General features: G+C 37.4%; 1 protein-coding gene across 4 annotated transcripts in view; it reads right to left on the reverse strand.

The window, feature by feature from the left end:
* Rbp6 (RNA-binding protein 6) overlaps positions 1–14075 on the reverse strand; it is a 513430-nt gene that overhangs the window by 237337 nt on the left and 262018 nt on the right. For all 4 annotated transcript variants that reach the window (XM_066299645.1, XM_066299644.1, XM_066299643.1 and 1 more), the window contains one exon: positions 7825–7866. In XM_066299645.1, coding sequence (XP_066155742.1) covers positions 7825–7866 — 42 coding nt within the window. The remainder of the gene's footprint in view (positions 1–7824; positions 7867–14075) is intronic.

Below are 14075 nucleotides of genomic sequence, written 5' to 3' on the forward strand. Positions count from 1 at the left end.
GAAGCCATAGAACATGGTTGGGAAAAGTGGATCAGTCTCAAAGGAGACTATGGTGAGAAATAAAGTAATATTTTCCATTTTTTTTTCTTTAAGCGTTAGGTCGGGTACTTCTGGGAGTATCCTCGTATGTATTTGGGGAGTAAATTACTAAACAAGACATTTGAAATGTGCCAAAATACACCTGGCATATATCTCCTTCGGATTGTTGCATCCAGTCACGGTTTTCTCCGGAGATGACGTTTAGGACGCGAAATCCGTTGCTTTGCACTTAAACAAATCCATTTCCCCCTAAAAATCCGTCATTTGCCGTTCTCAAATACTGAAACGTCGGAACGTCTCCTACGGGAAAATCTCTGCGGCCCTCTTTTATTCAGGCGCTAGATCTAAATATTTTACAGGACAGCTGATGTGAAATGGGAAATCCTACAGGAAATCTGTCGGTAGACGAACGCAAACAAGGTTTCGAGATTTTTTACTAATAATGTTCAGGAACTAGGGGAACAGTAGTGTCGAAATGTTAAATTAATCAGGCCTGTTAGGTCGTGACTTCTATTTGGGATGACGAATCTCGTACAAACAACATCTTCTCTTTTGGAATGCTTTCCAGGCGGAATGAAAGGGGACGAATTTTAAGTATAGTAACACTTGTCAATTTGTATGGGCTGTAGCAACTGTGTACTTTTCGGATACACACGGCACTGGCGATTTTGCAGGAAACACCGCAAAGTATGACTAAAGGCAGCTCAGGTGAATAGAGACAATAACACAAAATGTGTCTTCATGATTGTGAATGACACCAGGTATCTCCGCTTAGTTTAAGTTTAATTTTTTTAGGGTTTACGCTAAACAAATTGTAGACAGCAGAGTAAAAATTTATACTATGTAATATATAACATAAGCGATAATCAATGCAAGAAAATACAACGATTTGGACAACGTATTGAGGCGATAAACAGATCGTGACTTACCAGTCCGCCTTCCAAGCAATCCATAAGTAAGCACTTCCATCATGTACAAAGGCAGAGCAGATAATAATCTAATGCAAAATCGTAATTAAAACAAGGATTCCGATCTCATTAAGTCGAGAGGTGAAATGCTAACTGAAAAGCCCCTGGTCCCTTCTAATATCGCTACACCTAAGGGGTGAAACCGACCCCAAGAGGCGCTCTGCTCGCCCGTCGGTGATGATTTTAAAATTAGTATAGGCGTATAGACCAGAATGTGTAAAATTTAATAAAACATTCACAGCCTACGGAAAGGCTTTGGAAAATTGGAAAATAATTTCATTAAGCCGGGGGTTGCAACGTAATTTTGTTATTAAATTAAAGTGCGTCTTCAATTAGTGCCGGGTGAAGGTTCTGGGCGTGTCTCCGGTAAAATGTATGGTATTCTAGAGGAGCATGTCGAAGATGATTTTGTTGATTTCAGATTGTCTCAAGGCAAAAAAAGCAATGGTTATAACACAATAGTAACTATCTGCGATTATTTGCAAATACTCCAAGAGGAGAATTTAACATCAATATTTACTGAATCGAAAATCATCAGGTAGCTACTCAGTTCTCACAAACGAAAAGTAAATAATATTTGCATCAGCCTGCAAAGTGTGGAGTATAAATTTCATAGTGCTGTTAATGGATGGGCAAATGTTCAGAAAACGTCGATTAAGATGTATGTAATGAAGTTGAAAGGCATTCAAGACTAATGGAATTAGAAAGCAATTGCTAACACGTATTGAATGTTAGGTAAACTTCCTTACAAGAATAAAAACTATGTGCCTCAAAAAAAAGATCTTCCATCTCTGCATTAGAACATACCAATTTACTTCTTATGGCACTAATCTATCCAAATTCTGGAAGGCAAGAACGTAACTATTGAATGTTTTTCCGTGTTTTTGCACCCCCTACATGGTCATTTCCAAACACCCCTGGTTCGATAATGCAGCGTTACGGCGCTGTTGCCTGCGTCCAAATTATCTTTACATCACAATACAAGCAATGTTAGTAAAACCTAAATGTTTGCCTATTAACTTCCATTTAGTGCCCCATCCGCGATAATAATCGTAAACCGGAATGAAAAATTACCCCTCGTTTGCGAAGGTATAATACGATTGCCTTTGTGGAAGTGCCACATAAAATGACTTTAATGCGGAATTTAAATAGTTCAGCTCATGTGTAACGTATGCGTATATTTAATCTCCTTTAGTTTACGACACTCCTTTTTTAAGAGCCGCTCAGCGAGAAATTTATTAAGTCAATAAGCCAATTGGCAATTTCCTAATGCCCCTAAACACTGTTTCCCTCATTTCCAAAGGTCCGTCCATTCAGTCCGACGCTCCCTTTGCGGAATGCCCTTTTTCTTGGGCACAACCTCAATCTCGAACGTGTCCTGCATGAAATTTGCCGCCTCCCCCGAATCTCGGCGACCTTGAACTGAATAAAGGCTTATTTATGTCTTTTGTTCTTAAGCAACGCAATCGATTACGTTTCTTCGTCCCCTTGATGGACGTAAATTTAGTGCTGGACAAAAAAAAATGAGAATCGTCATGTTATCGCGGCATAAAACAAGTAGCGACCGGAAAAAGTGAAAAACGACCGCGAGCGCAGCCAACTGGGCGCGACCAGATGTTCGTTTCGGTCGGAAGTCGCCAGAAGATCGCCGGTTATAATCGCCATGGTCGCAAATCGAGGAGGCGGTCACTGCGATTTACGTCGGCTATAATTATTATCTTTATCGGACTCATTGCGTCAAAGTAATTTACTGCCCAGACCGACGATAGCGGTCTTGGAGTGCCGTTTATGCTGTCTGACCTGCATTTTTTCACACCCCGTTTGAGCGTAAAGGGAAAATAATATTTGCGCTTTGCACGAGGATTTTACAACAAAAGGAATAGATAATATCTGCTCAAATCCGTCCAAATGTTTCCTTATTTTTATTTTTTCTTTATGGTGCAAGAGAACAAACGATCATAACTGAGAAACGGAAGACGGAAGTAATTTACTTTAGACCGGCGAAAAGTGATTCCGGAAAGTATTATTCTAATACACTACCAAAAACGTTAGAATTGAATCTAAACATAAAGCTATTTCCCTCGTTTTGCTTCTTCCTTAATATAAAACATTTAACGAAACGCTCGTTATTTCCATAGCGAATTTTTTCATACACTCTATGAAATTTGAGACTTTCAGAAGTTTCTGTTATGGAAATGGTGATGATAGTTTACATCCGATACGGTTCCATTTATAAGCGTTATTATTCCCCTCACTCAGTGATCTGTTACAGACTTCAACAGCCGAGTAGGTGATAAACTCTCATGTTATAGATATTAGAGAGATTTCGGAGAGCTAAAATTATAGCATTGCTTTTATCGTTTAGGTTATACTAAAATACAATTGCATTACTAAGATCTTTCGCTTACGACTACCTAAAATATAATGGAAATGTTACTGTCTCTCACTGGAAAGTATACACTGCCCCAAAAAAGTCTGCGAACACTCTGGCTGAAAGTCTTTAATTGTGGAGCAAATCAGTGAAATCATTTTTTTTCAAAAAGCATAATATATTTTGGAAACTACAAAGAATTTTAACATTTTAACATTTATACATAATTTTGTTATAAAGATTAAACTGGAAAAATAGACATATTAATACGTAAACACAAGCGGCACCGCCAAAAAAGGTTTTGAACACTTCCTTTCTAAGAAAAATAAACAAATTCTGAACCTGAAAAAGTAGTTTTACTATTATTAAGTATTTTGCCATTCTTAGTTCAAGTCAAAACGTGATAAGATTCGTAGTAGTTTGAAGCTATTATCAAAAAAACCGGATGTTCCAAAAGCAGTTCGTGAACTTATTGTAAGGCTTTCTTCGGAAGGAAAATCATATCGTGAAATTAGTAAAATTGTGGATAAGAATCCTTCGACAGTTTTCTACATTAACCGAAGGTATAAAGATCTCGGTCAGGTATCAAGTAGACCTCGTTCCGGAAGACCAAGTAAGCTTAACAATATTCACAAACGTGCAATTCTAAAAACTGTTCGTGATGAACCCAGTACAAGTGCCGGAAAAATCGCCAATAACTTATTAATTGATTATAATGTGAGTGCTACTCCTCAAACTGTCCGAAACACATTACATTCAAGTGAATATTATGGCCGTGTTGCTCGCAAGAAACCATACATAAGCAAAATTAACCGACAGCGTCGAATGGACTTTGCAAAAGGATATGTATCTAAGCCTCAAACATTTTGAAAAATCGTCATTTTTTCTGACGAATCGAAATTTAATGTGCATGGATCAGATGTGAGAGCAAAAATTTTGAGAAAAAAAACGAAGCATTAAAACCAATAAATTTAGTGGGAAGCGTTAAACATGGCGGAGGTGTAATTATAGTATGGGGATGCATGAGTGCTGCTGGAGTTGGAAATTTGCATATCATTAATGGTATAATGGATCAATACATTTATATTGACATTCTGAAACGTAATTTAAATGAAAGTGTTAGAAAATTAGAACTGGCCGGGTCTTTTCTATTTCAACGAGGTAACGATCCAAAACACTGTGCTCTGAAAGTTCGAGAATGGCTTCTATATAATGCACCCCGGCAACTCAAAACCCCTCCACAATCTCCAGATTTGAACCCAATTGAACATCTGTGGGATGAGCTCAGTCGCAACGTAAGAAAACGAGGAATTAAAAATAAAGAAGAATTGAAAATAGCTCTGTTGGATGAATGGAAAAAAATTTCGCCAGAAATAACGAAAAAATTAGTAAACGCCATGAACTCACGTCTCTTAGAAGTCATTAAAAATAAAGGAGGTCCCACTAATTATTAAAGAAATAATTTTTGTTGGAAAATGTTAAATTAAATAATATTTTTAATGTGTTCAAAAGCTTCTATGGCGGTGCCGCTCGTGTTTACGTATTAATATGTTTATTTTTCCAGTTTAATCTTTATAACAAAATTATGTATAAATGTTAAAATGTAGCGTGTTCTTAGTAGTTTCCAAAATATATTATGCTTTTTGAAAAAAAAAATTATTTCACCGATTTGCTCCACAATTAAAGACTTTCAGTTCACAGACTTTGTTGGGGCAGTGTAGGTCGAGAACCTCGTCTATGGAAGAAATTATCAAAAATATCGCGGGGCTAAATGAATCACTACTTCTCATATTTATGAGCGAACGCTGTATCATTTCGGAAGCCCAAGCCAGCGAACCAAATGAATATTGCCTCGGCCTGAGTTGCGAAACGATCAATATTTGACATGCGCCGGCACTCCATATAGAGACCGGTACTCGCAGGTGTAAACAAATTGAAACCAGCGGCGCCGGCAAAGGGCGTTTAAAATTGATTTTTTGTTGCCCATTTGTAGTGTTACATAGTTAATGAATCATTCACAGTTTTGTATGTGAACTTTTTATAGGATTAATTGTGTTATTATGAGGGTATTGGTGTTGCAAGTGTATATTTATTCTAGTGAATTATTTACAAATAAAAGACTTGAACGTATCATTTAGATATGGCTTTTTGGAGGCCACTTGGGAAATAAAGTAGAGGTCAATCCCTTTATAGGAGATACGAAGGCTAGTGGACACAGTGCAGAAAAACTGTGCTCTGTGTAGATAATAGGAAGTAGCAGGGACCATTTCCAGTTGGCCCAAAATTAATCTACCGATCATCGATGGTGCCTCCACTGATAATGAGAATAATGAAACCCGTATTTAAATTTAATTTAAATAATAACATATTATTTGTTATAATAATTCGAGCTATATTTTCTGTTACACCTACGTCCTGAATTCCTCTAATGTATGCCGTTGCAAGGTTTTTCCGCAGTTTCAAATGACAATAAAAATACTTTAGACGTTCAGTGTCCTCAACATGCTAGCTATCCTATTATCTCGACATAGGGACGCTATCACATATCATGCGTGAAAATGGTACAATTTTAGAAGAATTTAGAGGCAACCTTGATGCAAAAACATTATTTAAAACAGCAAAAAACTGAGTTTTTTTTCAATTATTAAAAACGGTTGGCAGAAAATCAAAGTGCAGGTTGTTCGCACATCCAAAGCCAACCTTACAGCGCCAACCAAGCGCGACCAACATCTCACATCCAACTACGCAGCAATGTTGTTTGATCGCAACAAGTAAGTTATAATAACTTTTCCCCTCCTCCCAAGTATCACGTCCATATTTCTGGCAGCGTCTAAACCCCATAGGTATATCCCATCGGTCATAAACCTTTCTCGAAAGTAATAGCCCTTCTCGAGCAACCTCCTGGAAGATTTCTATGCGCATATCTAACAAGAGAGAATTTATACAAAATTTCAATGTGAAAATTATTCAAAACTCTTGGGCTTCGCCCCTCCTTGGGTCTTCTGGAGTGTAACTTTTTTGTGTACTTAAAGCAAACACTAACCCAATGAACGTCGCACGGTATTCCCTCTTCCTTGTTTGGCCGTTGTTGAGCACAATTTTATCAACGAAAACTTTTTTAATACATAAATACATACGTTTTAAGGTGAGTTCCTATGATGACAGCGCCGAGTTCTTTCCGAGGTAAAGTTGCCTTGTTCTTGCGCTAGACTTTTTAAATTAAAAGCATGTTAAGGCGGAAAAATGTTAGGAAGTTTTCAAATTACAATGCGATCCATAAATGGGTTAGTGCGCTGGTGGGAAATGAGCTTCGGGATTATAATAACTAGTATCTTCAGGATTTATTTAGAGAGTCTCGGGTTCGGGCTCTAAAATTGCACAGAAACCATCAGAAAATTATTATAATTAAGTCAGTCTGCAATTAGTGCTGAAAATTAAACCATTCGCAGGAGTGGTACAGTTTAATAATATTTTCATTATGTTCCTTCCGTTTGCTCTTAAAACTCTGCCCAAACATCTTCACCTCTCTTTCAAGCTTTGCGATGCTATGTCGAGTACAAGACGTTACTTTATACTTACATCTGATTTGCGCAGCTATGAAATGGTAAACCCAACAGCTTTCGCTGTAACATTATCTTACGTTATATCAGCGACTATACCTTTTTAAAAGATAAATCACACCTAGGACTAAAAAAGAAAATTTCCGTTCTTCTGCTAAGTCTTTAAGTCACCGTAAGTGCCCCAACTTGCCAATCTCGACTTTCAAGACATAACCCTTGAACGTGCTTCTGCAAAATTACAAGCGGGACCTTCCGGCTGGCTTAAGCGCTTATTGTCCATAGGAAAACAAAGATTCAATCTACGAGGATATGAAATATTCCAAACTATTACAAACATTTAAGAACCAACTAAATTCGAAAACTCGCGTCCCTCATTGCTCGTGTATCGTTACTATAATTAAAATGAAACCTAAATGAGCATTTTTTTATTCATTAGATGTTTAAAGGTTTGCCAGTCATACCAATCTAAGTTAGCGAAACATCAACTTACGTCAATGGTAGAAGAAAAAGGCAAAAAGCAACTAAGACTAAATCAAATCCGTTATTCTCATCAGACGTTATTTTTACCTTTCACGAATCACGAAGTCTTATTTATTAACGAGCGGCCGTAAACCAATTTTCCCTAAAAGATTGATTATGTTGTAGGGTAAAAAGTAAAAGTGGGTGCAACCGACGAATGAGGTTTCATGCCGATTCATTCTTCATTCTTATTCATTACTGCCTTTCGTGGCCTTTATTCCCCTGCTAAAAATAGTGATGGAATTGAATAGATTCGGTTGCCGATGACGAATCAGTCTCATTTAGGGAATTGGATTTCTGTGGCGTTAGAATTGGAACAGAAATACATTTTGTGGACGATATTTCTGAATATGAACGTCGTACTCACCTTTGGATGTGCTCTTCTAGGGAATGCTACTTTGGGGTCAATCTGAAAATTAAAATGGAACTGTTTAGTATGAAAATTCAATTAAACGTCAGATGAATTGAAAATAAAATTCGAGGTTCGCGAACTGTCTAACTTTAGTTTTAAATTTCATGAGGAAGCCTTAAAACAATCTGGTAATTGAAGTCAAATTATTTTAGAGATTGGCAAATATTTGAAAAAATTTGAGTTAACCGAAAAATTTTTTTAGGAAAAAACTTCGAAAAAAATTCTATTTGCTTAGAAACTTTATTATATAATACATCCTCTTCCAGAAATTTTGTGTTGTGTATTTAATGTAATCTATACAGGGTGAGTCGGGAGGATCGTGCCAAATTTCAGGAGCGTGTTGCACATGAAAAATAAATGTAAAAAAACTCAAATGTTGTTATCCGATTTTCGTTTGTTTACAAGTTATAGCGTAAATAAAATTTTTTAACTAGGATTCTATTTACCATAAACGTACCTTTGGTATTAGTGATATTGATACTGCTTGATGTTTATTTTCGAATTCAATTAAAGTGATACAAGATGCCAAACATTTATTCAAATTTAGAATATGCAAATATGGTGTTTGTTTATGGTTTTTATAATGCGAATGCTAGAGCTGCTGCTGAAGAATATCGTCAACGATTTCCACATCAAAGACATCCTTCTAAAAACGTATTTATCCGAGTGTTCAACAATTTGTGCGAGACCGGAAAGCTTCCCAGTGCCAACGTATCATCTGAACGATCTACTGAACAAAGCTTGGAAGAAGTAGAAAATATCCTGGATCTAGTAGAAGAAGATGCTACGACCAGCTCACGAAGAGTTACTACTCAATTGAGCATTCCATAAAAAAGAGTAATAAACACATTTCACGAGCAAGGCTCATATCCATATCACGTACAGAGAGGGCAGCACTTACAACCCGGAGATTATGCTAAACGTAGGGAATTTTGTGGATGGATCAATAACAATCATGGTGTTGTATCAAGCATTCTTTTTACGGATGAAGCAACATTCACCCGTGACGACATTAATAATATACGTAATTGTCATGTATGGTCAGAAGAAAATCCTCACGCAACAGTCGAAAGTAATTTTCAACATAAGTTTTCAGTAAACGTATGGTGTGGTATGATTGAAAGTTATTTAATTGACCCTTTTATTTTGGAGAATCGCCTCACGGAAGAACACTACTTGCATTTCTTTCAAAATGAATTGCAGAGACTTTTTGAGGATGTTCCTATATACATCCGAATCCAAATGTACCATCAGTAGGATGGAGTTCCCGCACATTCTGCTCGACAGGTAAAGCAACATTTAGACGAAACGTTTCCTGGACGTTGGATTGGTCGTGGTGGCCCTATTAGTTGTCCTCCAAGGTCTCCAGATCTCACACCACTAGACTATTTTTTGTGGGGTTGGTTTAAAACTGAAGTGTACAGAGTAAAAGTGGACACTCAAGATGCACTAATTCAACGCATTAGAAATGCTGCAGCTGCTATTAAAGAAAGACATGAAACAATCTGGAGCGCAACGAATGCTCTTCATAGACGAAGCCGAAAATGTTTAGAAGTTAATGGCAATATTTTTGAACATTTACTATGATATCCAAACGTTAATTTATGGAATTTCTTATGAAATTTATAAATTTTTCAAATTTTATGTTTTAATTTTATTTACGCTATAACTTGCAAACAAACGAAAATCGGATAACAACATTTGAGTTTTTTTACATTTATTTTTCATGTACAACACGCTCCTGATGTTTGGCACGATCCTCCCGACTCACCCTGTAGATGGTTCGTTTTAAGTGTATGTTACAAGAAGGTCAAGAGTACGACGCACCCTTATGGTATGCCCATGGCCAGCCTTATCGTGTACATTAGAATTCTCTATACTACTCTTTGACGGCATTAGAATTATCAGCCCTTTGCTTTGTCGGCGTGGGAATCCCTAGCAATATGCTGCATCAGTGCAGAATATACAGTACCAATGCCGATTGACAGCATGTAAAACAAAAAGGATTTTCCCCACGGTTTAAGAGTGCAGGGAGTTTAGACGCGGTTAATGGCACTCTATCCAGGGTACGCTCATGGTTACCATCAAGGGATTTTAGTATTTAATGTTGGCAAAACCTGTACTGGCTTTCATCTTTTTTTTCTAATACCGCAACGCGGAAGCTGTGTTCGCGATTGTGAATTTGTAAGCTAATCTAGTACAATAATAATGTCGTACCGAAAAGCAAAAAAGAGCACTCAATTAAATCTAAAAAATTAACACAATTGTAGTTTTTTACATTATGAAATACCTTAAATCTTTTAATTTAAAAAATTATAAATTCATATCACACAGTTTATTTTTAAATTTAATTTTAAAAACTGTGAGGAAAATGGTTGTTTTTGCTGCGTAAACTCTATCTTAGAAAGTTCAGAAATTCTATTATTTAATCACTTCTAGAATTCAACCACTTTTCAAATTTTCGTCCAATTTTCCCTGAAAGATGAGCAAACTCTACTAAAACTTTTCGAAAATAAAACTACATTCAGCCACTTAATTTCACAGAAAATAACTCTTCTGAATTGTTCGGCTTGTTTGTTCGAATATCCCTATTGAAGAACAAGAATACATGAAGATGATGGGAAAATCATTTGAGTTTGAGACTAGAAACAGCGTGTCAGTGCTGATACTTCAGTAGGCAGGATAGAGGGTGTTTCACAACTCGTCGGACAAACTTGAACCGCACGTGCATTGCTACATAAGAAGTCTATTTGTCAAAAAATTCTAATGAAAGTCCTACAGATAACGAGACAAACAATAATAAAAAGTTTATTTATTGTAATAGATAATTCATCTGTTTGTATTAAAGTTAATCCTTCACATCAAAATTGACTGAAAATTCCGAAAATTCTTTGTTTTTACCATTACTGAAAGGGGAGCAACAGTATTTAACGTTTTATCAATACTGTTTGTGATCTGCTTGAAAAACAGTCAATTTGCGGAAATTTGAATAAGAAAGTGTTCTTCGCCTTGTCGATTAACGTTTAAGTGGGCCGTTTACTTTGATGCATTTGATCAGTAGTCTACAATACATGGAATATGGAGTTTCTTGGCAATGATCTGCCTGTTTTTCTTGAAGATTTGCCCTTGGCCGTCCGAGCATGTATATGCTTTATACACGATGGGACACCTGCACATTTTCGTTTAGAAGTTCGAAATTTTTTAACTCACATAGACAGGATACGTTGGATGGGTCGGAGTGGACCAGTAGCTTGGCCTCCGCAGTCCTCAGATCTAAATCCTTTAGATTTCTTACGATGGGGATATTTAACAAACGGGGTCCACCGTACCGAAGTTCAAAATAGTGAAGAATTGTGAGACCGAATTACAACGGCGGTCCAGACCTTTTGTCTTCGGTAGCGGCAAGCAGGACAAACATTCGCACTAGTCCGCCCCAAGTACATTCGACTGGCCCAAACTAGCGTTCACGTTAATGGAAACAATTTTAAACAATTTTTGCAGCTTAGAATAAATAAACTTTTATTATTGTCTATCTCGTCATCCATAGGACTTTTATTGGATTTTTTTTTGATAAATGGACTTCAAATGTAACAATGCATATGTGGTTGAAGTCTGTCCGATAAGTTGGGAAACAGCCTGTATAAGGAATAAAAGTGTTAAAATTGGAAGACGTCAGCAGCTTCTCAACTGCTTTAAAATCGGGAATACTTGGGATAGATGACATTTATGAATGTCTGGTTCGACTAGCCTTCAAGCGAACTTTTATTGTCAGCAACCATTAACTGTGAAGATTCAATAGGAGCAACACTACACGGTGTGAGATATAAAGTGCTTTAGACATTTGTTCATAACACTGTGCTAAGATGCCCGAATTTTAAACAATCCTAAGGATCCTTCAAGCTAGTAATCGATCTCTACTCATTAAAACCTGCACGACAAAAGAAAACAAATCCAAAACGTCGCCGTGAACATAAAACAAGGTGGTAAATGGAAGCGTCTCCAAGAATCACTCGTTCCCTAATGACTGCCATTTATTTCCGATCTAATTTCGGTGATTAAGTGCCATATGGGTGCGGAGGAGTGCCATTAAGTCGCCGAATTAATATTTTCCATTTCCAATATATAAAGTTTTATACGTGAAATATTACCGGAGTCGTGCGAGTGTGACGGAGAGAGATAGAGCGGGCGGCCGGAATGCCGGTTAATTGCCTTAATTTCGGAACGAATTAAAGCCAAATTATAAATCACTTTCGATTTATTAAGAGCGGCAGAAAATGTGCTTCTCGTTTACATGGCTGAAAGCCGGCGAGTCTCGTTTTCGTCGACGAAACGCGAAACTCGATGGTGTAATTTAAACTGGGAATGAGTCTTGTAAACTGACAATTCAATTCAATGGTTTTTCACTACTGTCCGAGATTCTTTAGTGCTAGTCAGCCTGGACGCAGATAGGTTTACTCATTGCGTGACATGGCACCTTTAGAACACTAAAAATATAAAATTTGACCCAATTACTTTAGCGATCAGTGTACGACACTTTTGCTTAAATATAATCGTTTTCCACGACGCTTCAAGAACATAGTAAATTTACCATCTGTATATGAGCAACTGATGCTTAATCTACACGGAGCAACAAATAGTGTTGAGCGTGACAGAATGTGTATTCTTTCACGTTTCATTAGTAATAAACACGAAATACTCCGAGCCCCTGCGAATATATGTGTCTGTCCCGAATAGACCTAATAAAATTCCCATCTGCATAATGGCAAGTGCCGCGTCATCGCGGCAGCAATTGTGAAATTTTAAAATATTATACTATACAGGGTGTCCGTTTAGGAGCCCCCTTGACTCCTGTGAGTTTATTTGTGATTTCACAAATTTCATGGATTGAGGCTAATGAAGGTGAAATTAGTGGCAACCGAACAGGTTGTCCCGAAAAAGTGGGGTTTCACGAAGTGTCATTTTTAAAATTGAATCATCTGCATTTTTTCCTTGTAATCGCTGCTTCAGCGATGCATCGGTTACAAACTAGCTTTTTTTAGTCAAAATAAAAACATGTGGAAAACAGTGAAGCTCTGGAAGCAAACAGACAGGACGAAGATCTTGGAAAGTTGAAAAATTACAAAATTTACTGACAGCCTCTTTATGCGTCGGGATATGCCTCTAAAAGGTAGACCACAATGACTTCTTTGAACGGGACTATTTCAATGGAACTTCTAGCTAATTTGCGTCAACAACCAATGTTAGGGACTCTAAGTTATTGGCTTTTGTTTCCTTTTATTTTTTACTGTTGTTAATGTTAGGTTTATTATGTATTGGCATTTATTCCCTTAAGTTACGCCCATGTACTGCGATACTTATTCGGAGAATACCATCTGGGTGCCAGACCACATGGCCCATCAGGCCAAAGCTAAGGGTACGCTTTGGCTGGGGAATGTGCTACTAGTCAAAGGAAGCTTTCTCTATAGGGACTATTGCTTTGATGGTCAATTTATTGGACCCGCGATATTCCCAGAAAAGCGACTAGTATAGATATTCCCCGGATGGCCACGAGTTATGGGATTCGGTGTAGCCATAGCTTATAATGGTTCTTGGTGGTGGTGCGCCCCTGGTTGGCATTCTTCGGGGTTAGTACTTAAGGGATAATCGGAGCAATTTTCGCTCTCTTCTATGCTCTTCCTTTTCTCCGTTTCGGGTGAAAGCTGCGTCGGTGTCGGTATGTGATCCGAATCATATTGTGTAACCCGCCCAATAAGCATTCTTCCTCTTCTTTACTTAGACCAAAATTCTTTCATTCTTTTGATATAAGTGCAAAGTTAAATACAGTCCATTTTACATAAAACAAAGTGTCTTTGTCGTGTTTCATTTATCGAAGGAACACCTTAACAACCAATGTTTAGCCATGTAAAAAGTGTAATATGGGACTCGCGTGTAGTGAGTGTTATTCCCTCGGGAGGATTATATATCTTCATAGACTCCTTCATCGGCGGAGCCAACCTTCGGTTTATGCTCGTCTAATAATATGCCGTTCCGTCAATACTCTGTTTCGTTACATAATAATAATCGTGGCCAACATCAATTCTCAAACTGCTTCTTCTATCTGAGTTGAGTCAAGTATGATCGCATGTCAAGGAGGTAGGAGTACAGGAATTATTGCAAATTCAGTGAAACACATAGAAGACGCAAAACTGCTAAAAATAACGTTATTA

The sequence above is a fragment of the Euwallacea fornicatus genome, chromosome 34, assembly GCF_040115645.1.
Source record: "Euwallacea fornicatus isolate EFF26 chromosome 34, ASM4011564v1, whole genome shotgun sequence".
In the NCBI taxonomy this organism is placed as follows: domain Eukaryota; kingdom Metazoa; phylum Arthropoda; class Insecta; order Coleoptera; family Curculionidae; genus Euwallacea; species Euwallacea fornicatus.